Source organism: Ochotona princeps, chromosome 6 (assembly GCF_030435755.1).
Source record: "Ochotona princeps isolate mOchPri1 chromosome 6, mOchPri1.hap1, whole genome shotgun sequence".
In the NCBI taxonomy this organism is placed as follows: domain Eukaryota; kingdom Metazoa; phylum Chordata; class Mammalia; order Lagomorpha; family Ochotonidae; genus Ochotona; species Ochotona princeps.
The window spans coordinates 12,016,814-12,041,875 of NC_080837.1; the positions used below are offsets into that span (position 1 = coordinate 12,016,814).

Here is a 25,062-nt window from a genome sequence, read left to right on the forward strand (position 1 = left end):
CCAGCCCGTGACACAGGAGCAACTTCAGATGCAGAAAGAAGTGGGCCCCTGCGGTAGGCAATGGCCTAGGCTGCCTTGTACCTAGGCAAGTGTTACTTGCTGGGAGAAAAGCAGCCAACAGCTGGTGGACATCCTGGGCCTTGTTAATGTCAAGTTTGTGTGCCAGCACAGCCACTTATTTTATTTTTAATATGTGAGGGACAAACACTAGCATGCCAATAGACAGGATCTGGGGACCCATGAGCGAATGTGCTTGGGCCCTGGATAGGCAGGCAGGACTGCAGGCTGGCATGACACACCACCAGAGGATCGGGTATGGGGGCTGCTTGGGCAAGGCCACTGTTCCTGCCAGGACAGGAAGTGGGCAAAGTCAAGCTGGGTCAAGGACCTACTGGTGCGTGAGATCTGCCACTGGGAGGAGACCTGATAGAGGAGCTTGGGGAACTGCTCTGATAGGTAAGTGCAAGAACCAAGGCTGGGAGCAAATCAGATGAAGCCAGGTTACAGCACCTGCCAGCACATGTGTGGGTCAGGTCTGGGGGCACACCAGGCTGGGCTAGTTCATAGCACCCACTGGCAGATGTGAGAACCAGGACAGGGTGCAGGACAAGCCCAGTTGGGCTGCAACACCACTCAGTTCACAGGACTGGGGGCTGGCTGAGCTGGGCTAGGCTGCAGCAACTGCTAGCATGAGTTGGAACTGGAGTAGGCCGGGCTGAACCAGGCTGCAGCACCCACTGGTGGATGCCAAGTCATGCCAGTCTGGGTCACAGCTCCCACCAGCACACGTCAGACCTGGGATGAGGGGTGAGCCCAGCAGGAGAGCTGTGGGGGTTCCCCTGCTGGGCCACCACTCCTGCTGCTGAGTGTGAGGCTGGGACTGGGGCAGATCAGGCTGTGAAGCAGTGGTGGTGGTTCAAATAGCTGGTTTCTTGCCACCCACATGGGATAGCTGAACTGAGCTCCTGACTTGAGCCTGACCCAGTACCGCCTGTTTTAGACGTTTGAGGAATGAACCAGCAGGTGGGGACTGGCTCTTTTTCTCCATCTTCTGTCTCTGTCTCAAATAATAATAATAATAATAATAATAAATGCCAAGCTATACTACACAAACTGAAAGCCTGAAGCTACTTTATCTAGATTCTTGCAGTTAGTATTCTAGATAGGAATTCAAGGGACTAAAGAGAAGAAATTTGCAAGGAGGAACTGGCCCTGTCTGGGATGGAGCGTTTCCATGGAGACACTCCGGCCCTCAGCCTTCTGCTTCCTGTCCAGGATCAAGGTCATAAGTAACTACTTTCTTTCTTGTTTTTAAAGATTTGTTTCATTTATTCAAAAAGCAAAATGATGCAGAGAGAGGCAGAGGCAGAAAGATCTTCCATCTACTAGTTTATTCCCCAAATGACCACAGCAGCAAGGACTGGGCCATGTCAAAATCATGAGCCGGGCACTTTCTCTCTCAGTCTCGCACATTGATGGCAGGAGCAAATACTTGTATTATCTTCTGCTGCTTTCCAAGGTGCATTAACAGGAAGCTGGATCAAAAGCTGGATCAACCGGATTTAAACTGGTACTTTGATAGGCAATTCTAGTATCACAGGTGGCAGCTTACCCCACCATGCCACAACACCAGCCCCATAGGTGCCTACTTTCAGCTTCTTGGACCACAACTGAAGTGACACGTTCCCAGACCACCTGTTGATATCCTGTCTCCCACATGGCAATGGAGGTGGCTGCCTCCGAGGGGCCAGCACTGTAGGGTCCAGAATCACTCCGACCACGTTCCTGGGCTCCCAGCAGTTTTATGAGCAGTTTTCCTGACATTAAGTCCCTTTCCACTTAATGCATATTTGGATTCTGTTTCCTGATCCCTGATTGACACCTGTTTATTTCTTCCTGTGTTCATTTCCCAAACATTTCTTGAGTGTCTGTTGGTGGAAAAAGTGAGATTGGAAGATGTGCTTATCTGAAGTCCTTATGAAGTCGCTCACTTTCCGTGAATTTTTGGAGATCCCTTCGTGTGGCACAGGTCCGGCAGTACGCTGGCCGTTGCTGCTGGGACAGTGGTCACGGCCTCAGGGCACCAAAACGTCGCACCACAGACTTCCCAGCTGTGAACTGGGTCACACCAGAGTGGTGTCTGCGGCCTGAGCGCAGCAGAGCATGCTGTGCTGTTTCTGCCCAGGTCCCCTCACATCCCTTAGCACCTGCAACTGCCTTCAGAGGCCTGGAGCTTCATCCCTGCTGAGCCGGGAGCTGGAAGGGCTTGCCCCAGCCTCCTCACAGCCTGGAGCAAGGGTCTGTGTTTACCCAGCAGCTAACATACCTGCACCCCACAAAGTGCCTGGATTCAACTCCCACCTTTCACTCCTGACAGCGATCCTGGGAGGCGGTGCTGATGTCGCAGGTAGCTGGGTTCCTGCCACCCATGTGCGAGATCCGTGTTGAGACCCAGGCTCCTGGCCTCATGGGTATGTGGGGAAAAGAAAAAGAAAGAGAAGGAAAGCTCAGGACCAACTGGGATCCCTCCATGGGATTAGGCTGAAGCTGGGGGATTTGCCAGAAATCCCATCTTGCCTAGCCTGTGCCCTTGCTTGTTCTCCACTGGGTGCTTCCTGAAGAATTCACTAACAAGCAAATCCCTGGAGGAAGTTGGCCTAGGACAGGGCACTGTAGTCTGAGAGGGACATGGGCTGGCTGGAGTGGTAAGGTCACTGAGGACCACAGTGCTGGCCTGCTGAGAGAGTGGACAAGTCCTGATGGGATGGAGTTGGCCTGGAGGTGAGAGGCCAATGCATGTCCATTGCTCTGTGATGTCTGAAGGTGTGGTCTAGATGGCAGGTGAAATCACAGGGGTCTCCCCAGGACCCGCAGCTGCCCCATGATGATTGTGTGTGTTTCCATGTCTGGACTAGGGGGCTGTCTATCCAGGCGCTACTGCGAAGGTACAAACGTTTTCCACACTGGCAGGCTGAGCAAAGCAAGCTGTTTTCCTCGACTTGGGTGGGCTTTGTAGAAGAGAAGACTGGGATGCCCTCCAGAGAGGACATCCGTCTCTAGGCTGCGTTGGATCTGCAGAGTCAGCTCCTGCTGCACCCCCCAAGTCTGCAGCCTGCCCTTTGTGTTCTAGATCTGCCAGCTGGCACACTCAGGTGAGCTGATTCAGTGTCTCTCTGTCCACACACACACACACACACACGTACATGCAACACACATGCACACACGCACATATAAAACACATAGCACGTGTGTACATATATGTACACAGCCACACAATATACACGTGCACACATGCAACACAACGTTATACACATAATACACACGCACACATCACACACATGCAATGTACATATACGCACATATACCCGCACATACTCACACATGCATGCACATATACACACAAGCATGTACGTTGGCTCTGCTTCTTGAAAACCCTGGCTAGGACAGGCTTTGTTCAGGTGGTGGAGCACAGCAGGCAGGTGAGCCAGGACCCTGTGGGCCTGAGGCTGTGGAGCCTCTGGGACCCCACAATTATCGGGGAGCTTCTGTGGAGGCTCCAGAATCCCATGTCACAGGGCCATGCGGGCCCACACCAGAGCCCATCCCAAGGCATCCCTGAGGACACCCGAGCAGCCTGGCAGAGGGCATGAGCTGTGAGTGTGCTGACTGGTGCCAGAGCCCTCCCTGGATCTCCAGCCAGAGGTGAGCTGACTTCCCTGCCACCTGCCCAGATCAGGCAGAGGTACCAGGGAAGGCCGCCTCTGCCCTGTAGCTCTCCTGGGCTCTCTAGGTCCCAGCCAGTGTTCTCAGGCCCCACTCTGGTTGTGGTGTTTGTATACCTAAATTTTCATGCCTGGGAAAGGGGTGCCCCGGGAGGCCTGTCCTCTTAGGGGCTGCTGCCTTGGGCTGACTTGAAGTGCTGGGGATGGTTTAGGTTGAGTTGACAAGCTGGGAATGGCACCTGCACTTGCCTTACTTGCCCCCATCGCCTCTCCACAGTGCGGAGCTAAGAAACTAGGATGGCACAAGGACGAGACTGTCTTCATGTCCTCCCCGGGGCCTCCTGTGGGGTAGTGAGCTCCCTGCTTCTGGCTGTGTGGAAACTGAGTCCCAAGCATGGGTCCCTGGGTGACAGCCCCTGCTCTGGGACTCTGACATGCTCCTGCAGGCCCTCGTGTCCAGCGGTCAGTGGGTTGCTCTATATCTTTGCATTCGTGCCTTGCTTCTCTGCCCCTGCCAAGGCTCTGTGACTTAGCTACCTCTCCATTCTTTCTGAAGAATGAAGTCACTCTCCCAGCTAAGGCCATAGGATGCCAGCCAGGCCTCAGATACCTCGTAGGGACCTGAGACAAAGAGTATTTGGATCCCTGCCCTGTCCTCAGAAGGAGCCTGGCTGGCACTTGGCCTGTCCACAGACAGCTCTGCCTGTTGTGGTTAATGCAATCCCTACGCTGCGACAGGTCCTGCTTTGACAACTTATGGGACAACCATGTACATTGCTGGGGGGGTGGGGGGAGGAGGGGCAGCTGTAAGCCAGGGCTGCTGTGGACAGTTGGACAGGTTGGACAGTGCATGAGTCCAAAGTGGGGAAGGGTGCTTTGCTTCTATCCCACCAGGGATGCAGAAGAGGAATAGCAAGGAAGGGGCCTATCCATCTTAAAACCTTCAGGGGGGCAGGGATATTCTCTTTAAAAACTTCAATCTTGGGGCTAAAGTCCTCGCCTTGCATGCGCCAGGATCCCATAAGAGCACTGGTTCTAATCCTGGCAGCCCTGCTTCCCATCCAGCTCCCTGCTTGTGGTCTGGGAGAGCAGTGGAAGATGGCCCAAAATCTTGGAACCCTGCACTCATGCAGGAGACCTGGAAGAGGTTCCTGGCTCCTGGCTTCGGATTGATGCAGCTCTGGTCATCGCAGATGCTTGGGGAGTAAATCAGCAGATAGAAGATCTTCCTCTCTGTCTCTCCTCCTCTGTGTGTATCTGCCTTTCCAATAAAAATACAATAAATCTTTTAAAAAGTCCGATCTTAGGATATAAATTTCTTTAAAAAAAGAAATCCTGCCCGGTTGACAAAATGCCATGGCAGAAAGTAGAGTGAGGGTGGATGTTTGGCTGAGGTGCAAGCACCTCTGAGCCCGATTTTGGAGCACTGGGGTCGAGTCCTGGCTCCAGCCCCTGACTCGTGTGTGGCAGCCAAGCCCTGGACACAGGCTGGTACTCACAGCAGACATTCCTCGTCTCCATCTCCAGGAGGGTGACTTGTCGTTGGTTATCCTCTCCCTGTGTCCGCGCAAGGTTCCCCGTGGATGAAGGCATGGCAAAAAGTCCATGAGAAAATGGAGTTCAGAGGTAAGTTGAGGGCTGGGTATCTGGCATAGCAGCTGAGACGGGGCTGGGGATGCCTGCCCCCAAGTACTAGAGTGCCTGGGTTTGGCTTGGTACAACCTTGACTCTCCAACTGAACATCTTTCTCTCTGCCTAGGAAACAATTCATTAAAGGAAATGTTTATCCTGGTGCAAAATATTTTTAAGTGTATGCACAATTTTTTTCATAACATGTATTTTCTGAAAACTTTTTGAAGTATGGATTTTGTATGTTTATACCAAAAGTTATTATTTTTAATTAACGTATTCAAAAGACAGAGAAAGAGACAAACACACGCACATACACATTCAGAGAACTTCTATCTGCTGATTCTTTCCCCCAAGTGGCCAGAACAGCCAGGGCTTGGCCAAGATAAAGCAGGAGCCGGGCGTTCTCATTTGGTCTCTCACCTGGGGAGTCAGGAAGCCAACGTGTATCTAGGAAGCTGGATTGGGAGGGGAGCTCTTGGAATTCCAATCAGAAGCCGGGAGCTTCCTCTGGGTCTCCAATGTGGGTGAAGGGTCCCAAGGCCTTTGGTCATCCTCCACTGCTTTCCCAAGCCATAAACAAGGAGCTGGATGAAAAGTGGAGGAGTCGGGACAAGAACCGGTGTCCATATGGGATCCTGGTGCTTGCATGCAGAGGACTAACTTGTGGAGTCACTGTATCAGCACCCCCACCCCATTCTGGTTCCTGAGTACTCGCTGTATTGTGGAAACTCGTGGCTTCCATCTCTTAGCCAGAGGCACCAGGCACTATGGGAGGCATTTTTGACATCGGTTGACATTCAGACAAGTCAGAAAACCACCCGCTTGTCCTTGATTGCAGGTGTGATGGGTCTGGAGGAGGGCTGGGCCACAGCCAGAGCCAGAAGTCAGTGAGAACCACCACGTTCAGAGTGGTCCACTGCATCACACAAGAAAAGCCTACAGCATACAGAAGTTCCTGTTTATTGCCACTGTATACAACTCAGAACAAACGACAGAAGTGACACACACCTCTTGTCACCCAAAGAGCCATGGGGAGGCGGATGATGACAGAGTTCAGGCTGAACTCTCCATGCTGCAGCTCACAGAGCCTTCTTATTTGAATAATGAGGGTACTTTACAAAAGTTTATGGCAAATAGAATTAAAAGATAAGTTGGGCCTTAGTTGTAGGCAACTGCCTAGGTTGCCTAGTACCTAGGCAAATGTTACATCGCTGGGACAAAAACTGTCAATAGCTGGGGCGCATTCTGGGCTAGTTGGGGTCACCCTAACTAGGCCACTAGACTCAGGGTAAATTTGTGTTGTGTTAACTATACACAGTTTTTGTTTGTTTGTTTGTTTGTTTGTTGAGATCGATGGGGAAGATGGGGAATTCTGGGCTAGGACATGCCACTCTGGTCCCCAAACCAGAGAGGTAAGGTGCTGTAGATTGCCTGGGATGAGGCTCTGGGGACATATTGCAGTAGAAGCAGCTGAGGGCATGTTTGACAGGGAGGGAATGACTTCTGGGAGCTTCCACGGACTGGGCCACTGCACTCATGGGTAGACGAGAGAGCTGAGATGGAGTGGTTTGGTGCGGGGAACACTGGGGTCATGTTTGGCTCAGGCCAAGGTACCCGTCCACATGAGAGACCTGGGTTGGGCTAAATAGCATTGCCTTCTACCTGCTGGTTGGTGCTGGGACCTGCCATCTCCTCGTCTGGGTCTTCACATCCAGTCTCTTTGAGAAGCCCATTGATCAGGCACAGGAGAATCCTGATGGAAAGCGTTGGTAGATTCTCACGGTGCTTTCTGACAATGCTGAGAAGGGCAGATGCCTCTGGGATCCCACACGGACCGCATCATGGGCCACTGGGCGGCTTGCTGTCTTCTCCAGCTTCCCTTCCCAGATACCAGGTCGAGAGCCTGAAGCCATGATCCTCACCTGGGTCTCCCCTGTGGGTGCAGGAGACCAGAGATCGGAGTAACCTTTTGCTGCTTCGCCAGGCTGTAAGCACGGAACTGGATTGCAGAGTAGCCAGGACACAGATGTCTCTCTGGTGCCACAGGCAGATTAGTGTGCTAGCCACTGTGGCCACCCTGCCAATCATGTTTTTATTTTAAATTTTAAGGATTTATTTGTTTTTGTTGGAAAGGTATATCAACAGAAGAGAAAGATCTTCTGTCTAATGACTCACTCCTCAAGTGGCCACAACAGCCGGAGCTGAGCCAATCCAAGGCCAGGAGCCAGGAACTTCTTCCGGGTCTCCCACGCAGGTACAGGGTCCCAAGGCTTTGGGCCGTCCTCGACTGCTTTCCCAGGCCACAAGCAGGGAGCTGGATGGGAAGTGGAGCTGCTGGGATATGAGTGGGTGCCTATATGGGACCCACGCGCATGCAAGGCGAGGACTTTAGCCACTAGGCTACTGTGCCGGGCCCCATATTTTTAAATATAGGAAACATGTAACGTTAGGTAGGAAACCAGAAAGTACTGAATGATTGGGAGGAACAAAGAGGTGACCCCACTATGTGCGGTTTTGGGTGCACTGGTTAGAGGGCTCCAGTAGCAGTGTAGTGGTCATTGTTATTCTGAACTACAGGTAAGCGATACTTTGCAGCCTGCAGTAGCTGTACTGTACTAGAAGATGGAGAGTCTTCACAAATGCATATTATGAAAAGTGAAAATGTATATTATGAAAAAAATACACGAATTTCCAAAATGCTTCATTTCCTAAACTTGAATTCCATTTTCTGTGAAATCTCTTAAGAATCCTCACTCAGCTCTGTAGTGGCTACTGGATTTCAGATCAGATCTGCTTTGCCAGGTGCGCGGCCGGTGGGAGCAGCGCCAGTGCAGCAGGGAAGCCAGCCCTGCGTCCTGTACCTCTCGCAAGCCTTGACCAGGACGCGCGGGAAAGGATGAGCAAAAAGCTTCCCACAAGCTCCCTCCGACCGCGGCAGGACTCGAACCTGCAATCTTCTGATCCGAAGTCAGACGCCTTATCCATTAGGCCACGCGGCCAGTCAGCAGCTCTTCCCTATTGAGCGACCTAAACGTATTATTACAGTCTAGCCGCTGGCTCGGGAGCAACCCACCAGCTTTTTCAGAAGGGGAGGTTGGCCCTTGGTTCTTCCGTTTTTGTAGCGAGAGCCCACTCAGCATTCCCTCTGCTCCCCCCCGCGGACGGGCCGTTCCATTAGTAGCTCTCCCATTGGTCGTGCGGGCAGTGTCCGCCCGCCTCTTGGGTGGCCGCGGGAACCAACCGGGAGCAGACGGGAAGTTGCGGCTGCCTGCGAGCTTGCACGGTGGAGGTGTCCGGGCGCCCGGGGCTGCGCAGGCCGCGTGGGGAGACGCCGCGTCCTCGGCCGGGTTCGGGATCCGTCGCCCGGGAAGCACCGAGGTTCTGCGGGTTCGCGACGGGGGCCGGGGCGGGGAGGGGCGCGACGGCCTCTGTGCGCTCGGGGAGCCGCGTCCGGAGCGGGGCAGCCCGTAGACACCCGGACCGCGGCCGGGTCGTGGGTGAAGGCCCCGGGGGCGGTGGCCCGATTGACGGGTTCGAATCCAGGCTCTGGTGCTTTCGGGGGGCGCTCAGCCCTCGGGCCGGGGTGGTCGGATACATTTGGGGAGCACCTGCAGAAGGCGGCGTACGCACGGGGTGGGGAGAGGCGTAGCACAACTCACACCAAAGGTGCTGCCCCACGAGTGAGGGCTGTCAAGACTATATGTGATCTGTAGGCGTACATACCTGCTCTAAATGCCGTCTGTTTCCTCTAGGGTTTGTGGATTGCAGGCAGCATGGTTGGACCCGTTGCACGGACAAAAACGCAGAGGCTGAATGTGTCTCTCTCTGAAGCTCCCCGCCAGTGAGAGCAGCCAAGCTGGAGCCCAAAGCCAGGGGTTCTGAATCCCAGCGGGGGCCTCCCTGCACCGACCATGAGTCTGAGCCGCTTCTTTTGGAGGAAGGTGGCCATGGCCACCACTGGCAGGCCAGGGCCGATTCCAACTCCAGGACGCTGGGTCTCCAGCTCTGTCCACATCCCCGTCCCTGTCCCCAGCGAAGGGCAACCTCCTCCGCCGCAAGTGCCATCCTCGGAGGGCGGGCAGCTGCGGTACAACCCCTTGCACATCCAGATGCTGTCGAGGGGGCTGCACGAACAGATCTTCGGACCCGGAGCGGAGGGACCCGACGAGGATGCGGTGCGCCGCAGCATCGAGCACTTGGAGCAGCATGGGCTCTGGGGGCAGCCCGCCACGCCCTTGCCAGATGTGGAGCTGCGCCTCCCGCGCCTCTACGGGGGCGACCTGGACCAGCACTTCCGCCTCCTGGCCCAGAAGCAGAGCCTGCCCTACTTGGAGGCGGCCAACCTGTTGCTGCAGGCGCAGTTGCCCCCGCAGCCCCGGAGCTGGGCCTGGGCGGAGGGCTGGACCCGCTACGGCCCAGAGGGGGAGGCCGTCCCCGTGGCCGTCCCCGAGGAGCGGGCCCTGGTGTTCGACGTGGAGGTCTGCTTGCCAGAGGGAACATGCCCCACGTTGGCGGTGGCCATATCCCCCTCGGCCTGGTGAGTAGGGGCCCAGGTGGGTAGTGACCGTTCAGTGGTGCTTGCCTGGGGCCTGTGCTGGAACAGGCTCGCCCCTGCAAACGGGGACCGGTCAGCAGACACCTCCCCGGCAGCCAGGAGCTGGTGAGAAGGGCCTTGCGGGAACAGCACACTGTGCTGTGCATGAGACCAACAGGGAGGCCAGTGGAGGTGGGCGTGTTTGGATGCCTTGAACCTCCCCGAGAGCTTCCTGGCAAGTTAGTCTGAAAAGATCATTTCAACAGTTTTTCTAATTTGTGGATGCCGCTGGCTGTTCCGGGAGAAATTCCCCTTTATGGGATAGTCCCAGGAGGCCTAGGACATGCAGCACACCCAGCCTCCCCAGTAAAGCTCAAACCAGCTAGTCCTGTCCACCTGTCGACCCCCTCCCCCCCGAGCCGAGAAACCTGCTTCCCTCCCCCAGCCTTCTAAGCAGACACTTGGCCCCAAGCAGGTGTCTCTAGTTGAAGTGACTTTCTGAGTGCTGTGCACGTTTCTTTCTCACAGTGATGGCAGTACTCTTTCTCCCCTTTTTATTCTTCGTCCCAGGAGTAAAATACTATTTATAGCCTTAATGCTTCCAGGCATGGCCAGCACAAAAAGTTGGCAGTTTCTTTATTCCTCTTGGAAGCTACATCTTTGTAAAGAAAGCTGCGAAATGTTAAATGTGCAGTTGAAAATGGTGAAAGCATGGCTAAATAGATCAGGTAGGCATTGGTGGCTGAAGGAGAGCAAGCTCAGGTGGCTGCATGCTGGTGCAGGTCCAGGTCCCTTGGAGCAAAGGGGAACACCGGCCATTGTTCTGGAAAGTCACAGGCTTTGGTGGCTGCGAGAAAGCCTAGGGAGCCAGGGACGAGAAGGAGTTGGTTTTCTGTCTGCTGGTTGTTTTTGGCCAATTTGCCTTTTCTCCTCCATCCTTTCACTCTGCCTTCTGAGCTCTCCTTTCTCTTCCTTTCCGTCCCATTCTGCCCTCATGCTCATTCCGTTCCTCGCTGGTGGTACTGGGGGCGTCACTTACTAAATCAAGTGGTACCGGTCCGCTAGCACTTGGGCTGCTGCTGGCCCCCAGGGGTCAGACGGGTAGGTGGCTGGGACAGTGCATGGTGCCCTGAGAGCAATGAGTGGCCTTGCAGTCTGGCATGCCCCACCACATGGCCGTACTCTTTACGGCCACTGTTCCCTTCCGGGAGGCGGGAGGAGCCTTGGGCGGCCGGCGCTTTGACCATGCACGGAAAGGGTCATCACCCAGGCTGCTCCACGCTTTAGTTCAGAGTCACAGGAGAATGGGGAGCAATGGCCTGGTCCTGCTCTGAAATTTTTCTGTGGTGTTTGCATTTTGTTGTCCTCATTTTAAAATCAGGAATACTGTCACAGTGTGGCTTCCTACACAGCTGCATCTGTGCATCCGTACCACAACTGTGGCTTCTTCTTCTTTTTTTTTTTTTTAAAGATTTATTTATTTTTCTTACAAAGTCAGATATACATAGAGGAGGAGAGACAGAGAGGAAGATCCTCCATCCGATGATCTACTCCCCAAGTGACGACAATGGCTAGTGCTGCGCCGATCCGAAGCCGGGAACCAGGAACTTCTTCCAGGTTTCCCACACGGGTGCAGGGTCCCAAAGCATTGGGCCGTCCTCAGCTGCTTTCCCAGGCCACAAGCAGGGAGCTGGATGGGAAGTGGAGCTGCCGGGATTAGAACCGGCGCCCATATGGGATCCAGGCACGTTCAAGGCGAGGACTTTAGCCACTAGGCCACGGTGCCGGGCCCAACTGTGGCTTCTTATTGTCGCTAAGGTCCCTGTCATTTGCTGTCATCTTACATATTTAGCATTTTTAGCCTTTTCTTAACTTCTTTTATTTAAAAAATGATTTATTTATTTTTATTGGAAAGGCAGATACACATAGAGGAAGAGAGACAGAGAGAAACATCCTCCGTCCATTGATTTGCTCTCCAAGTGAGCCGCAACTGCTAGAGCTGAGCCAATCTGAAGCCAGGAGCCAGGAACCTCTTCCAGGGCTCCCATACAGGTGCAGCGTCCCAAGGCTTTGGGCCGTCCTCAACTGCTTTCCCAGGCCACAAGCAGGGAGCTGGAAGTGGAGCTGCCAGGATTAGAACTAGTGCCCATATGGGATTCTGGCGTGTGCAAGGCAAGGACTTCAGCTGGGCTATCATGCCGTGCCCTTAACTTCTTTTTTTTTTTTTTAAGATTTATTTATTGATTTGAAAGGGATAATGACAGAGAGGAATGGATGAAGAGATTTTTTTTCATCTGTTAGTTCACTCTCCAAATTGCTGCATCAACCAGGTTAAAGCCAGGAGCCAGGCACTCCATCCTGGTCTCCCGCGTGGAGCACCTGGGCCATCATCCTCTGCTTTCCCAGGTACATTTGCTGGGAGCTCAACTGGAAGCTGAGCAGCCAGGGCTTGATACGGGATGTCAGTGTCACAGTGGTAGCTTAACCCGCTGTGTCACAGGACTAACTCCTGTGTTGTTTCTAAGGGCTTTGACGTGGTGAGCACAACGGCAAACATTTTCAGTTTGAGTTCCTTGCTTTTCCCAGCATTTGCAGTGTGAGTTAGATTATTTGCCAGCTTGAAAGCTAAGATCCTCTTCTTTTCTGTCCCCTCTGGCTGTTTATGGAAACAGGGTTTATGTGTGTCGAAGGCCCGTTCTCCCGTCTGTGAGGGCCGCAGTTTGCCCACACCCGGAGCTTTGGCATCAGCCATCACTCACTTTGACGCCTTGGCCCTTTGGAAGTCTGTGGGTGGTGACAGGCGTTTGCTCCTCTACGCCTGGCCTTGTGGATCTCGCGTGAACAACAGCCTTCTCCTGAGTCGGTGTCAGGCCCAGCAGACAGTGCTCGCTGGTCCCTTGACCCCAGCGTACCTGCTGTCATTCTGGCACTTGCCCCGCTCTCTCATTTAGGATGGTCACATTGGTGTGTGATTTGCTCCGAACCTTTCCCACCGTGAGATGACTCATCCGTGTGTGTGTGCAGCATTTGCCATCCCCTTTGGGTTCCCCTGTCATCCTGTGTGTCCTCCATTAGCTCGTGGGCACTGGCTGTTTACGCACAGAGCCCAAGATGTGGACTCTGGACATTCTACTTGGCAAACACTGTACTGTCCTACGCTAAGCTGCTTCCAGGTGGCTCCTGATACTGTAGCATGGAGCTCCAGTGTTACCTGTGACATTGCAAAAACTTTTGTATCTCCCTTCACCTGGCACACACATGCCCCAGCTGCCGTGTAGCCCTGAGGGTGAGGGCCACCCCTAGCTGGTAGTGTGGGACTCAGTGGGTGCTGTGGAGCAGAGTTGAGTGCTTCCGGGTTGAAGCCACCTGTCTCTTGCCTCCCACAGGTATTCCTGGTGCAGCCGGCGGCTGGTGGAAGAGCGTTACTCTTGGACCAGCCAGCTGTCGCCGGCTGACCTCATCCCCTTGGAGGTCCCTGCCAGTGCTGGTGGCCCCACCCAGCGGGATTGGCAGGAGCAGTTGGTGGTGGGGCACAATGTCTCCTTCGACAGAGCCCACATCAGGGAGCAGTACCTGATCCAGGTAAGGTTCCTGGGGCAGACTGCAGGTGGCGGGGGCTGGGAGCCGTGGTGGCAGTGCTTGGGGAAGTTGTCATTCCAGGATTGCACTCCCTGGGCCAAGACAGCAGCAGAGCCTGAGATGCCCCATCTCCATGTGGTCTTTGGAGACTCTGGCCACAGCCTGAGCTCACATCCTGCCTCAGCCACCAGCGAGCTGTGTGAACTCTTCAGTGTCTCTAAGCCCCAGTGTCTTTCACTGTAAGGAGAGCAGGTGCTAGCTTACGGGATTACGGGGGATGTGTGGACAACACCTGCGAAGTCTGTCAGAACCGGGCCTGGCATGTAACAATGAGAAGTGCTGCTTTGTGGTGCCTTTCCAGCAGCCCTGGGGTGGGCGACAGTGGCCTGCGTGTGTAGGGCGGTGCTGGGCTCAGGCAGCTTTGCAGACTGCCCTGGGCTGGGCTTGACACCAGCACACTAGTGACAGGCTGGCCCCTCAGTGGCATCCCACTCCCAGGGCTCCCACATGCGCTTCCTGGACACCATGAGCATGCACATGGCCATCTCGGGCCTAAGCAGCTTCCAGCGTACTCTGTGGATGGCGGCCAAGCAGGGCAGGAACAAGGCCCAGCTCTCTGCACAGCGAGCTCAGAAGTCCCAGCGGAAAGCCAGCGGCCCAGTGGTGAGCACAGGCCTCGTGTGGGCAGGAGCTGGGTGCCTGGACCCCCTCTCCCTAACAACAGTCTGCCTCTTGGGCATGAGGCCAGGCTGACCTGCTGTGCCCCTTGCCCTGGTCCCCTAGATTTCGTCCTGGGACTGGGTGGAAATGAGCAGTGCCAACAATCTGGCCGACGTGCACAGCCTGTACGTCGGGGGGCCTCCCTTAGAGAAGGAGCCTCGGGAACTGTTTGTGAAGGGGAGCATGAAGGATATCCGGGAGAACTTCCAGGTGAGGTCCTGGCTTGGGGCTGAACACGGGACTGCGGCTGCGGGCTTGCCCCGAGACCTAATGCTGACTGTGGGTCGACTGTACACCCCGTTGTCTTCCCTCTTGCCTTGTGCAGGCACTGATGCAGTACTGTGCCCAGGATGTGTGGGCCACTCACGAGGTTTTCCGGCAGCAGCTTCCCCTCTTCTTGGAGAGGTGAGGGGTAACCGGGTGGGCCAGCGGGTCCTGGTCCCTGAGGGGATCAGGTGATGCTAGTTCTCTCTCAGGCTTGGGACATTAGCCTTCATGGGCTGAAGGAACGGAGCCCATTTCTGTCCACGGGCCACCTTGTCCCAGGATTGTGGCTTTGTGCAGGGACCCTGGAGGGGAAGGCTGGGGACCAGACTAGTGCCTTTGCTGCACCCAGGTGCTGCCCGGAGGGTGTCACAGACGCCCTGCCTGCGGCCACTCGTTAGGTGTCAGCCAGATCTTGTTCGGATCTGGAGTGTCCTGTCCTATTCCTCTGACCTCGTGCAGGTTTCTGGGTTTTTCTTCCTCAGTGCTCGTCTGAGAGGCGCACAGAGGTGTGCTTGACCAGGTCAGCCCTGGGGCTCTTGGTTGCTTCTGGTGTATACAGTTAGTAGCAGAGGGCCTGGCACAGGTATCAGCAAGTGCCCACCATTTCATTTTTGGGATCCAGAATTCCCATACTGCCTCAGAGGATAGGATGAAGACACTGAGACGCAGACTTGGTGCCTTACCCAGGATGCGGTGGCAGTAGAGTTGTCTGACTTTAAAGATGTACCTGGGGGTGATTAGGTTGAATTTGCCAAACTGGCTCAGGACCTGGGCCAAAGCCTTGCTTCCTGTGGTCAGTTTCTGGTTTTTAATCCCAAGGTGTCCCCACCCAGTGACTCTGGCTGGCATGCTGGAGATGGGTGTTTCCTACCTGCCAGTCAACCACAACTGGGAAAGGTACCTGGCAGAAGCACAGAGCACCTATGAGGAGCTGCAGCGGGAGATGAAGAAATCGCTGATGGATCTGGCCAATGACGCCTGCCAGTTGCTCTCAGGAGAGAGGTAACCAGGCTGCAGTGGAGCAGGGGCTGGGCAGGCGGGGCCAGGCGGCAGGAGTCTGCAGGAAGCCTGGTTCTTGGTCGGCCTCAGCCCTGCACTGGTGACCCGCTCTGCAGGTACAAGGACGACCCCTGGCTCTGGGACCTGGAGTGGGAGCTGCAGGAGTTCAAGCAGAAGAAGGCAAAGAAGGGGAAGAAGAATGAGTTGGTCTCAGCCAGCAAGTCGCCCTCCTCGGGGGCTGGTGCCCCTGGGAATCCCATGGATCAGGAAGGTGGGAACATGGGTGGGAGGTCGGGTGGGCCCTGGGAAAATGCCAGGGACCAGAGGCACTTGGGCAGGGGTTGCCCTGGCCTTCTGGAGTTGTGGAGCCTGGAGATGTCTTGTCTGGGAGGATCTGGTCCCAGATGTCCCCTTGCCATCCTGCACAGACCCTGGCCCACCCAGTGAGGAGGAGGAGTGTCAGCGAGATGTCATGGCCCGTGCCTGCCTGCAGCAACTGAAGGCCACCACGGAGTCCCTGCCCAAGCGGCCCCAGCACCTTCCTGGCCACCCAGGGTGAGTCCTGCACTCCAGCGTCATCCTCAAGATATCTGGTCTGCACTTGAACGCAGAGACAGGGCACATGTGCACCTTGCAGCCCGCCACCATCCTCTCCGTCTTCCTGTCCTGCCCTTCCTTCACTGACCCACGGCATGGAGCTTGCATGGTGTGCTGTGCACCTACTGTGTGCTGCCCCAGGGGGGCAGAGAGAAGCGTTTCTTCCCTGGGAGAATCAGGCGTGTGGACCAACCAGTGCAGTTGGTGTCACTGTCCATGATGGGACAGTGAGCAGTGAGCAGGCAGCACTGATTCCCACTAAGCCTTCATTTGAGCCTCAGAGAGTGGAAGTGATGGGGCAGGTGCTGACTCTGCACACGTGTGACCCTAAGGGTGCCCCTCACCCCACACTGCTGTCCTGGCCCTGGTGAACAGCTGCCGAGAGGCGCCAGTTAGGGAGCTTGTGTGTCTCCAGACAGCGGGAGGCCTGTGGGTGGAGGTGCAGCTGCCTTCTGCCTGGTTTCACACAGGACTTGGGAAGGAACCCATCTTGCTGGGCGTGGTTGGGGTCCTGGCTTCTGACTAATCAAGTGGGATGAACGTATGCTCTTTCCTTTCGAAATATTTTAATTTATTCCAGGGAACTCCATGGGGGTCCTGATCAAGGCATTCCAGGAGAGGGGGACAGTGACTGTAGGCTGAGGTTGTCAGAAAGTCCTGGGCCTTTGGAGAGTGGGTGGGTTCGTCACGGGAGAGACCCCTGCTGCATCCCCAATCCCCCGACTGTGACTGCTGTCTTTGGCTGTGGTGTAGGTGGTACCGGAAGCTTTGTCCTCGGCTAGATGACCCTGCCTGGACGCCAGGCCCCAGCCTCCTCAGCCTGCAGATGAGGATCACACCTAAACTCATGGCCTTGACCTGGGATGGCTTCCCTCTGCACTATTCAGAGCGACATGGCTGGGGCTACCTGGTGCCTGGGAGGCGGGACAATCTGGCTAAGGGGCCAGCGAGCAGCAGCCTGGAGTTGGAAGGGGTGCCCTGCCCCTATAGGTAAGGCTGTGGCTCTTTGGGGAGAGGGACTGGGCCTGGGGCTCCCTTCTCCTCCTGGGGAACTTAAAGTCAGCTCAGGCCAAAGGGAAGAGGTGGATTCATCCCTCAAGGTTTCCAGGAGCTGGGGCCTCACCACCTGGTGGGGGCATTGGGACCTTCAGAGTGGGGAGGTCACTGACACTCCTGGGCCCAGTGGCTTCCTGGAGTGTGCAGACAGGCTGTTAGAAGTAGTGGGAGACATGGCCTTGCTTGCTACTGGCCAATTGGGGAACCCTTTTGCAGCTTTCCTCATTGGTCCCCAAGCAACCCTGGGAGACAGCATGGCTCTCCCTGCCTTGTAGCTCATGAGGCCTGGCAAGAGCAGTTGACTTGAGGTCACAAGCCCTGACTGTGGACAAGCACATGCTGGGAACAGCCACAACACTTGATGTGGCTCAGAATTCAGAGGCTGGCTCTGTAGGGAAGGCAGGGTCCACGTTTGGTCCTGCTCCTTGGAGCCCATGGGTAGACAAGGGCAGGAGCCCCCGGGGCTGGGGCCCGGTCCTGACTCTGTTTTCTCAGCACCGTTCTTCAGGCTGCAGTTCACTGGGTTGGAGGAGCTGGGACCGGAGGCAGACCAGGCCTGCAGCCCATGCCTGCCACCAGGACACTTCCTTCTTTTCAGTTTGTCACTCCCTCGGTCAAGCCGGGGAAGTACTGTTCACTTCTGCCTCAGAGTTGGTTCTGGGGACTAAGCAGCGGGAGCTGAGACTAAGCCAGAGAAGACCCAGTGACTCAGGCTGCTGCTGCTGTTCTCTGTGCAGAGCCATCGAGTCCCTGCACAGGAAACACTGTCTGGAACAGGGGAAGCAGCAGCCCCAGGAGGCAGGCCTGGCCGAGGAGTTCGTGCTCACTGACAGCAGTGCCATGTGGCAGACGGTGAGCGAGGCTCTGAGCCCAGGGAAGAGCCTGCTGGCTGACTCAAGTACCCTGAGGGTGGCTGGTGGATTTGGAGCACCTCTGGGCCCTTGCCTCAACGTGTTGGTTGGTCTCTGGGTCTACCCAGGTGGAAGAACTGGGCTGCTTGGACGTGGAGGCAGAGCCCAGGATGGAGAATGTTGGCACTGTGGTGTCAGGCCAGCCCCCAGCTCTGGTGAGAGGGGTGCCTGCTTAGTGGTTTCCTGGGTGGGTACTGCCCTGCAGGAACTCCCTCTTGCCTATGTAGCTTCCTTTCTCCCAGAGTTCTCTAGGAGTTGGGGGGTGTTTGAGGTACTACCCTGGGTGGCCCCACATGATCTGGGGGCCAAGGAGCACACTGAGACCTTGGAGTTCCCGTCAGTTCCGAGCTCATCTGATGACTTTCAGGCCTGTTTCCCACCCATACCCCATGGCCCTTCCTGAATGCGGGTGTTGGTGCAGAGCCTGATGGGGTGTGTGGCCCCCACAGAGTGCTGTTGGTGGCTGCAAAGCCACCCAGCCCACCTGTCACCACGGCAACGGACCTTACAACGACGTGGACATCCCTGGCTGCTGGTTTTTCAAATTGCCTCACAAGGTGTGTGTCCTGGTTTCTGGCCTGCCCTGTGCTCGAGGCCTTCAGCAGCCTCCGCTATGACTCAGGCCGGGAAACTGGCCCTGCTGGGGAAGTGACAGGAACAGTGGGAGCAAGTGTGATTTTGAGTAACTGCTGTTCTCCGAGCTTTTCTTCTGAAAATTGGGTGGTAAATATCGTAGAGAATCCAGTGACACAGGGCACGTCCAGCGTCCAGCACAGTTGTACACGTAGGTCCAACTAATAGCTGTTACGGGAGGACCAGGTTTGCCTCTGGATGTGGGATGTGGGATGTGGGGGATGCAGTTGGGAGCCTGCCCTAGACTGACAGAGGTTTGGGGCTGCTAGCACTCTGCCACCTGACTCTGGCCACTGCTTCCTTTATCTTCCTCAGGATGGTAATAGCTACAATGTGGGCAGCCCCTTTGCCAAGGACTTCCTGCCCAAGATGGAGGACGGCACCCTGCAGGCTGGCCCAGGGGGCGCCAGTGGGCCCCGGGCTCTGGAAATCAATAAGATGATCTCTTTCTGGAGGAATGCCCATAAGCGCATCAGGTAAGGCCTGGGAGAGCAAGTAGGCCTGTCTGTACCCCAGGTGAAGTGCCTGGGCCTTCTGACTCAGTCTGGGTGGCCAGAGGGACCGCTTGGCTGTGGTCAAGAGGTTTCACCAGCTTGTCCTGGTGGCAGATACCACAGGCAAATCTTCACCTCCTCAGCTTTGGTCTCCCTGCTTAGTGTGGCATTAGACTTAGGGCTCTGACAGAACTACTTGGTGTAACGGTCGGAGCCTTAAACGTGGCAGACCCTTGGGGGCGCCCATGCCATGAAGCCCTGCCATGCCTCCCAGACCCTTGGGGGCTGGGAGCTGGGTCTTGGAGTGTGGGAATGGTCAACAGACAGGTGTGGAAGACCATATCCAAGGCTGTTAAAGCTACCAGCATACTCTTGTGAGCAGTGCTGAGATGGGTCAGTGCTCTCTGCTGTGGGTGTGTAAAGGGCAGTGACTTAGATCCCAGGAGAGCGACAGAAGCTGCCTCAGCCCAGACAGTTCCCAGCTGGCTTACCCTCCAGGCTGTTCTCAGCCCCAGACCTTGGCCGAGCCATGACCCACCCCGAGTCCAGTTAGCAGCAAGGAGGTTGAGGTACTGCAGCCCTGAGGGATAGGGAATGGTGGGATGAGGGTGCATTCTTCTCCCCAAGACTTGCTGAGTTTATCTCCACAGCTCCCAGATGGTGGTGTGGCTACCCAGGTCAGCTCTGCCCCGTGCTGTGACCAGGTAGGAACCACTGGGCAGCTGTAGGAATAGAACTGAGTGGGGAACACCCTGGGACCAATGCAAGTTATTGAGACTCCTTTTCTTCCACCTCAGGCACCCCAACTATGACGAGGAAGGCCACTACGGGGCCATCCTGCCCCAGGTGGTGACTGCTGGCACCATTACCCGACGGGCTGTGGAGCCCACGTGGCTCACTGCCAGCAACGCCAGGGTAAGTGTCCGGTCTCATCCCTGGTTTTCTGCGCCCAGGTGTCTAGGAATTGGGCCTTCAAGTGCCTTGTCTTTTGCCAGGCACAGGGACAAGAACTCAAAATCTGAGTCAGGCAGGACTCTGAGTTCAAACCTGGCTAAACTGCTTTTGCAAATGTATTTTTAAAAAAGATTCATTTATTTTTATTAGAGAGAAGGAGAGACAGGAGGATCTTCCTTCTGCTGTTTCACTCCCCAAGTGGCCACAGTGGCTGGAGCTGAGAGAATCCAAAGCTGGCAGCCAGGAACTTTTTCTGGATCTCCCACATGGATGCAGGGTCACAAGCAGGGCTGCTGGGATTAGAATTGGTGGCCATATGGGATTCCAGCGCTTGCAAGGCAAGGACTTTAGCCACTTGGCTATCACGCTGGGCCTGCACCTGTTTCTGTCTGGACAGTAATAGCTTCAGCTGTTGGGGAGTTTGGAATGAGGCTAAGTAGGTAAGACAGCTCGGTAGCCTTGTCGCCTCTGATGCTGACAGGTGGGTATGTGTTACTGTGAAGTTTGAAGCAATGCTTAGATGTTCTGTAAAGCTGTCCCCTTAGGAAAGGCCCCAGTTCCCTCTCAACTATGGCTCCAGAAATGGGCGCTTGGAGGTCATTTGGGTATCTAAACAGGCCGGACTTCATTCTCCCTGCAGCCCGATCGAGTGGGCAGTGAGCTGAAAGCAATGGTGCAGGCTCCGCCTGGCTATGTGCTCGTGGGTGCCGACGTGGACTCCCAGGAGCTGTGGATTGCAGCTGTGCTAGGAGACGCTCACTTCGCCGGCATGCATGGTGAGCCTGCCTTCTCGGAGCCCCGGTGACTGGGCACAGTGTTCCAGAGCTTCCTGTGTCCTGTTGTGTTCTCCAGGCTGCACAGCCTTTGGCTGGATGACACTGCAGGGCAGGAAGAGCAGGGGCAGTGATCTTCACAGTAAGACAGCCAACACTGTGGGCATCAGCCGTGAGCACGCCAAAGTCTTCAACTATGGCCGCATCTATGGGGCTGGACAGCCCTTTGCCGAGCGCCTGCTGATGCAGTTCAACCACCGGCTTACACGGCAGGAGGCAGCCGAGAAGGCCCAGCAGATGTACGCAGTCACCAAGGGCCTCCGCCGGTAAAGTTCCTTTCCCAGCCATGTTAATACTCAGCTCTCAGGCCTGCCACCCTGCTCTTTTCTGCTGTCGTCTTTCATTGCTGATCCTACCTTCCCCTTACCTCCAGACCTTCGTGACCAAGCTCCAAAACGGTGTGTCCTTGAAGTCCTGAAGCTTGCTTTGTAGTTAGTCTTCCTTATTAGGATAAAGCTGTACTTATGGTATGTTGTCACTAACAGTCACATAGAGGTCGCAGACCCAGTGCCTGCAGGGGATGAGAGCAAGTGGAGTGTGCAAGTGGGTAGCACAGTTGTTGATGGAAATGCAGGGAGACTGTGAAATGTAGGCCGGTTTTGATACAGGCTTTTAGTTGACCAGCCCTGCAACAGCATCAAGTTTGCTTGCTGATAATACTGTTTTCTAGGCCCTAGCAGGTTAGTGAATCACAAGGGGGCAAGGATACACTTACAGCTTCCTTAGGCATAATATACAGGGAAACCCACCTCCTCATGAAATAAGTGAAAAGTATCATGGTGCAGAAGAGGGGTGCTGAGCACCCCCCAGAGTGGATGGTGGTGGGCGAGGCTGCTACCGTGCTGTGTGCTGTGCAGAAAGGGCAGTGATGAGAAAGGAGATTGGGCTAGAGGCCCAGACAGTGGGGGAAGCCCCGTTGCTCCTTTAAGGAGGTGAGTGACATGGCCCTAGAGTCTCTGGGTGGCAGCCTGGTGATAACAGGGAGTCCAAGCAGTGGACCTGGGTAGTGAAGCTAGGCATGGCAGGGTGTTTTCCCATTTTCTGTTTCTCCAAGTCTTTCTTGCTTTTAATAGTGTATTCTTGTCCACCCTCCAAATTTGGAGTGACAAACCCTGCTGAATGAGGTACCTGTAGGTGAATGAGCAGCTCAGTGTCCCAGGCATTAGGACACTAAGAGCAGTGACGGCTCTTGTGTTGGTCTCTGTCCTCCTTGGCTACCAGGCTGGAACTCAGCTTCTGTGGCCCAACTCCTGGAATCCTGTTAGGGTTGCACTGCTTCCAAGTTGCATGACCCCAGCGAGTCACTTAGCTTCTTGCACCTTTGATCTCTGAACTGAAGCCTTCAGTTATGACAACAGGCTTGACTCCATAGTGGTTTTAGAAAACCAAGATGATCTGTGAACACCCCTGGTGTGGAGGATGCAGTCCCACAGGAACAATGGGGATACTATTGCCTTCAGGTACCGGCTGTCAGATGAGGGCGAGTGGCTAGTGAGACAGCTGGATCTGTCTGTGGACAAGACTGAAGATGGCTGGGTTTCCCTGCAGGATCTGCGCAAGATCCAGAGAGAAGCTTCAAAGAAGTGAGAACCTCCTGGGTCTTTCAGGGCAGGTGGGGGGGAAGGTCTCTCGAACCTTCCGGGTCTTTCAGGGCAGGTGGGGGGGAGGGTGTCTGGGATGCTTAGATTTTTAGCTGAGCTGCTCAAAGATAAAATTTGCCCTCTCTGTTCCTGGTCCCTCAGGTCACACAGGAAAAAGTGGGATGTGGTTGCTGAACGAGCATGGATGGGGGGTACAGAATCAGAAATGTTCAATAAGCTGGAGAGCATTGCCATGTCTAAGACACCACGTACTCCGGTGCTAGGCTGCCGCATCAGCAGAGCCCTGGAGCCCTCAGCTGTCCAGGGGGAGGTACCTTGTTACCCTTGGAACATGGGGAAGAGGGTGCATGGCCAACAGGCCTCACTAGTGTATTAGTGACGGGAGGTCCTCCAGCAGTTTGACTTCCTGCCCCAGAGCTGAGTGAGGGCTGTGCAGATGAGCCCCCTCACCTCTGTCTACCTCTACCCCCCAGTTTATGACCAGTCGTGTGAACTGGGTGGTACAGAGCTCTGCTGTGGACTACTTACACCTCATGCTTGTGGCCATGAGGTGGCTGTTTGAAGAGTTTGCTATCGATGGACGCTTCTGCATCAGCATCCATGACGAGGTTCGCTACCTGGTAAGGGAGGAGGACCGCTATCGTGCTGCCCTGGCCCTGCAGATCACCAACCTCCTGACCAGGTATAACCCCGCTGCCCTGGCTCCTGGTGCTCCTGCATAGGGATTTGGGTGGGAACTCTGGACCTGCTTTTATCTCTAATTTAAAAATGTATCAAAGTCATAACAAAATTGGCAGGAGAGTTGTTAAAAGAGTAGTTTTCAAATTCAAAGGTCAGAAAACATCAATACAAAGAAAATTGGGAGTTTTTTTTCTTTCACCCCAAAATGTTTTCTTAGGTGCCAACTTTTCTTCTGTTAACAGAAAGTACTGTTAATAGGGAACCCCAAGTCTAACTTAAAAGTATCTCATATTTTATGTATGGAGGTGTAATTTCTCACAGTAAGATTCCTACTTTGTGAGGACGATTAAATGTAGTACCAAGTTCAGTGTTGACCTGCTACCCAAAACCAGTTTGGGAATCATGAACTATCCTGATTAGTGGGTAGATAATGAATGCTTATGATATTCAGCATAGTCACCACTGTCCTCTTGGTCAGCTTCAAGGGGTTAAGCTCAACAAAACTAACGTCTATTCCTCAAACTCTAGCCCAGAGGTTGGAAGTACTTTAAAAAATACGTATCAATAAAGTGTGCCAAACTGGAATAAAATTTGTTCCTAATTGCATTTCAGTGGAGGGCTGCTTAGCCTGTTAGGCCCTGCTCTAACACGTGCTCACTCTTGAAGCGATGAGCTGTGAGCATAGCATGGGTCCCACTGCTGAAAGGAGCCTGGGTCTCTTTCAGGTGTATGTTTGCCTACAAGCTGGGTCTGCATGACTTGCCCCAGTCAGTGGCCTTTTTCAGTGCAGTTGATATTGATCGATGCCTCAGGAAGGAAGTGACCATGGATTGTAAAACGCCTTCCAACCCAACTGGGATGGAAAGAAGATACGGGATTCCCCAGGGTGAGCCATACAGCTTTGTCTTTGATACACACATGATGTGAGGGAGACACAAAGCAGGCCTGGTCAAGGGAGTACAAACTACACAAGGACATTTCTGCAAAGCTCTTCACAGGAAATGAGTGATGTACCCGAGCGTCATATACTCTTATCTTTAGCAGCCACACCAGAAATTTTTAAGGTTTATTAAATAAAGTCAAAGTGCATTCACAGGTGAAAACACACCCATGCTTTAAATGCAAACAAGTAAATAAGAAAGCTTATTTTCTATATAAAATGTATCTAAGACAAACTTACTTTGTGCTAAGAGAAAATGAACCCTCCTAACATGTAAGGACGTTCCCTGAGTTAGTCTCACCCTTTCCATACACCTTTCTGCCACATCTGAGCTCTCAGCTGAAGTTCGGGAGCAGGCATCCTAACCAGTTTGTGTGTCTTGCAGGTGAAGCATTGGATATTTACCAGATAATCGAACTCACCAAAGGCTCTCTGGAGAAACGAAGCCAGCCTGGACCCTAACTGCCCGGAGAAGCCTCTGAATCTGCTCCTGTGGAGCTTCATAGGGGTGGGGCACATTCCCAAACTCAGGCTTCCAGCTACGCTTTTTACAAAAGGCTTGCCTGATGCCAGGCATTTTTTCACATCAGGACCCATCAAGAAGATTCCTTTAAGTAAAGATGCAGCTGAGTTTAAAAACCAAGATGCAACTTTGGTTTAGGTTGTAGGAGAAGTGGCACTGTTGCTTGCTGGACAAAAAGGAAGCAGGAGCCTCACAGCTCAGACTAATTAACTCAGGCATTTCATTTATTTTTTCTGTTTCTTCTTGGGTGGTTCTTTTATCTGTCCCTCATGCTCAGATGCAGTACCCTAGAAAGGTAGAGAAGTCAGCGCTTACATGGTAAATCTGAAGCAGTAAGGATGGTCATTAAAACAAATCAAAACAAAACCTTATCTTATCATCAAGGC

At 54.3% G+C, this 25,062-nt stretch overlaps 2 protein-coding genes and 1 non-coding gene across 4 annotated transcripts in view; 1 reads left to right on the forward strand and 2 right to left on the reverse strand.

The window, feature by feature from the left end:
* Nucleotides 1–8,280: 8,280 nt before the first annotated feature.
* Nucleotides 8,281–8,353, reverse strand: TRNAR-UCG (transfer RNA arginine (anticodon UCG)). The gene has a single exon. It is a non-coding gene; the product is annotated as a tRNA-Arg (tRNA).
* Nucleotides 8,354–8,992: 639 nt separating this feature from the next.
* Nucleotides 8,993–24,679, forward strand: POLG (DNA polymerase gamma, catalytic subunit). 2 transcript variants are annotated; one of them, XM_004578320.3, is made up of 22 exons: nucleotides 8,993–9,891; nucleotides 13,275–13,470; nucleotides 13,966–14,130; nucleotides 14,251–14,397; nucleotides 14,513–14,592; nucleotides 15,274–15,456; nucleotides 15,570–15,724; nucleotides 15,882–16,008; nucleotides 16,804–17,040; nucleotides 17,844–17,958; nucleotides 18,086–18,172; nucleotides 18,467–18,574; nucleotides 18,966–19,126; nucleotides 19,795–19,848; nucleotides 19,942–20,059; nucleotides 20,739–20,874; nucleotides 20,951–21,197; nucleotides 22,392–22,514; nucleotides 22,674–22,842; nucleotides 23,006–23,214; nucleotides 23,939–24,099; nucleotides 24,539–24,679. In XM_004578320.3, the coding sequence occupies exons 1-22, from the start codon at nucleotides 9,266–9,268 to the stop codon at nucleotides 24,613–24,615; spliced, it is 3,681 nt and encodes a 1,226-aa protein (XP_004578377.2). In that variant the 5' UTR covers nucleotides 8,993–9,265; the 3' UTR covers nucleotides 24,616–24,679. The 2 variants fall into 2 exon arrangements, with proteins under 2 accessions (XP_004578377.2, XP_058521584.1); XM_058665601.1 differs by lacking the exons at nucleotides 8,993–9,891; nucleotides 13,275–13,470; nucleotides 13,966–14,130 and having other exon boundaries at nucleotides 14,267–14,397; nucleotides 15,288–15,456.
* The window catches only part of FANCI (FA complementation group I), a 71,902-nt gene continuing 71,105 nt past the window's right edge, over nucleotides 24,266–25,062 (reverse strand). Inside the window, exon 37 of the mRNA XM_004577933.3 lies at nucleotides 24,266–24,963. Coding sequence (XP_004577990.2) covers nucleotides 24,901–24,963 — 63 coding nt within the window. The 3' untranslated portion in view covers nucleotides 24,266–24,900. The remainder of the gene's footprint in view (nucleotides 24,964–25,062) is intronic.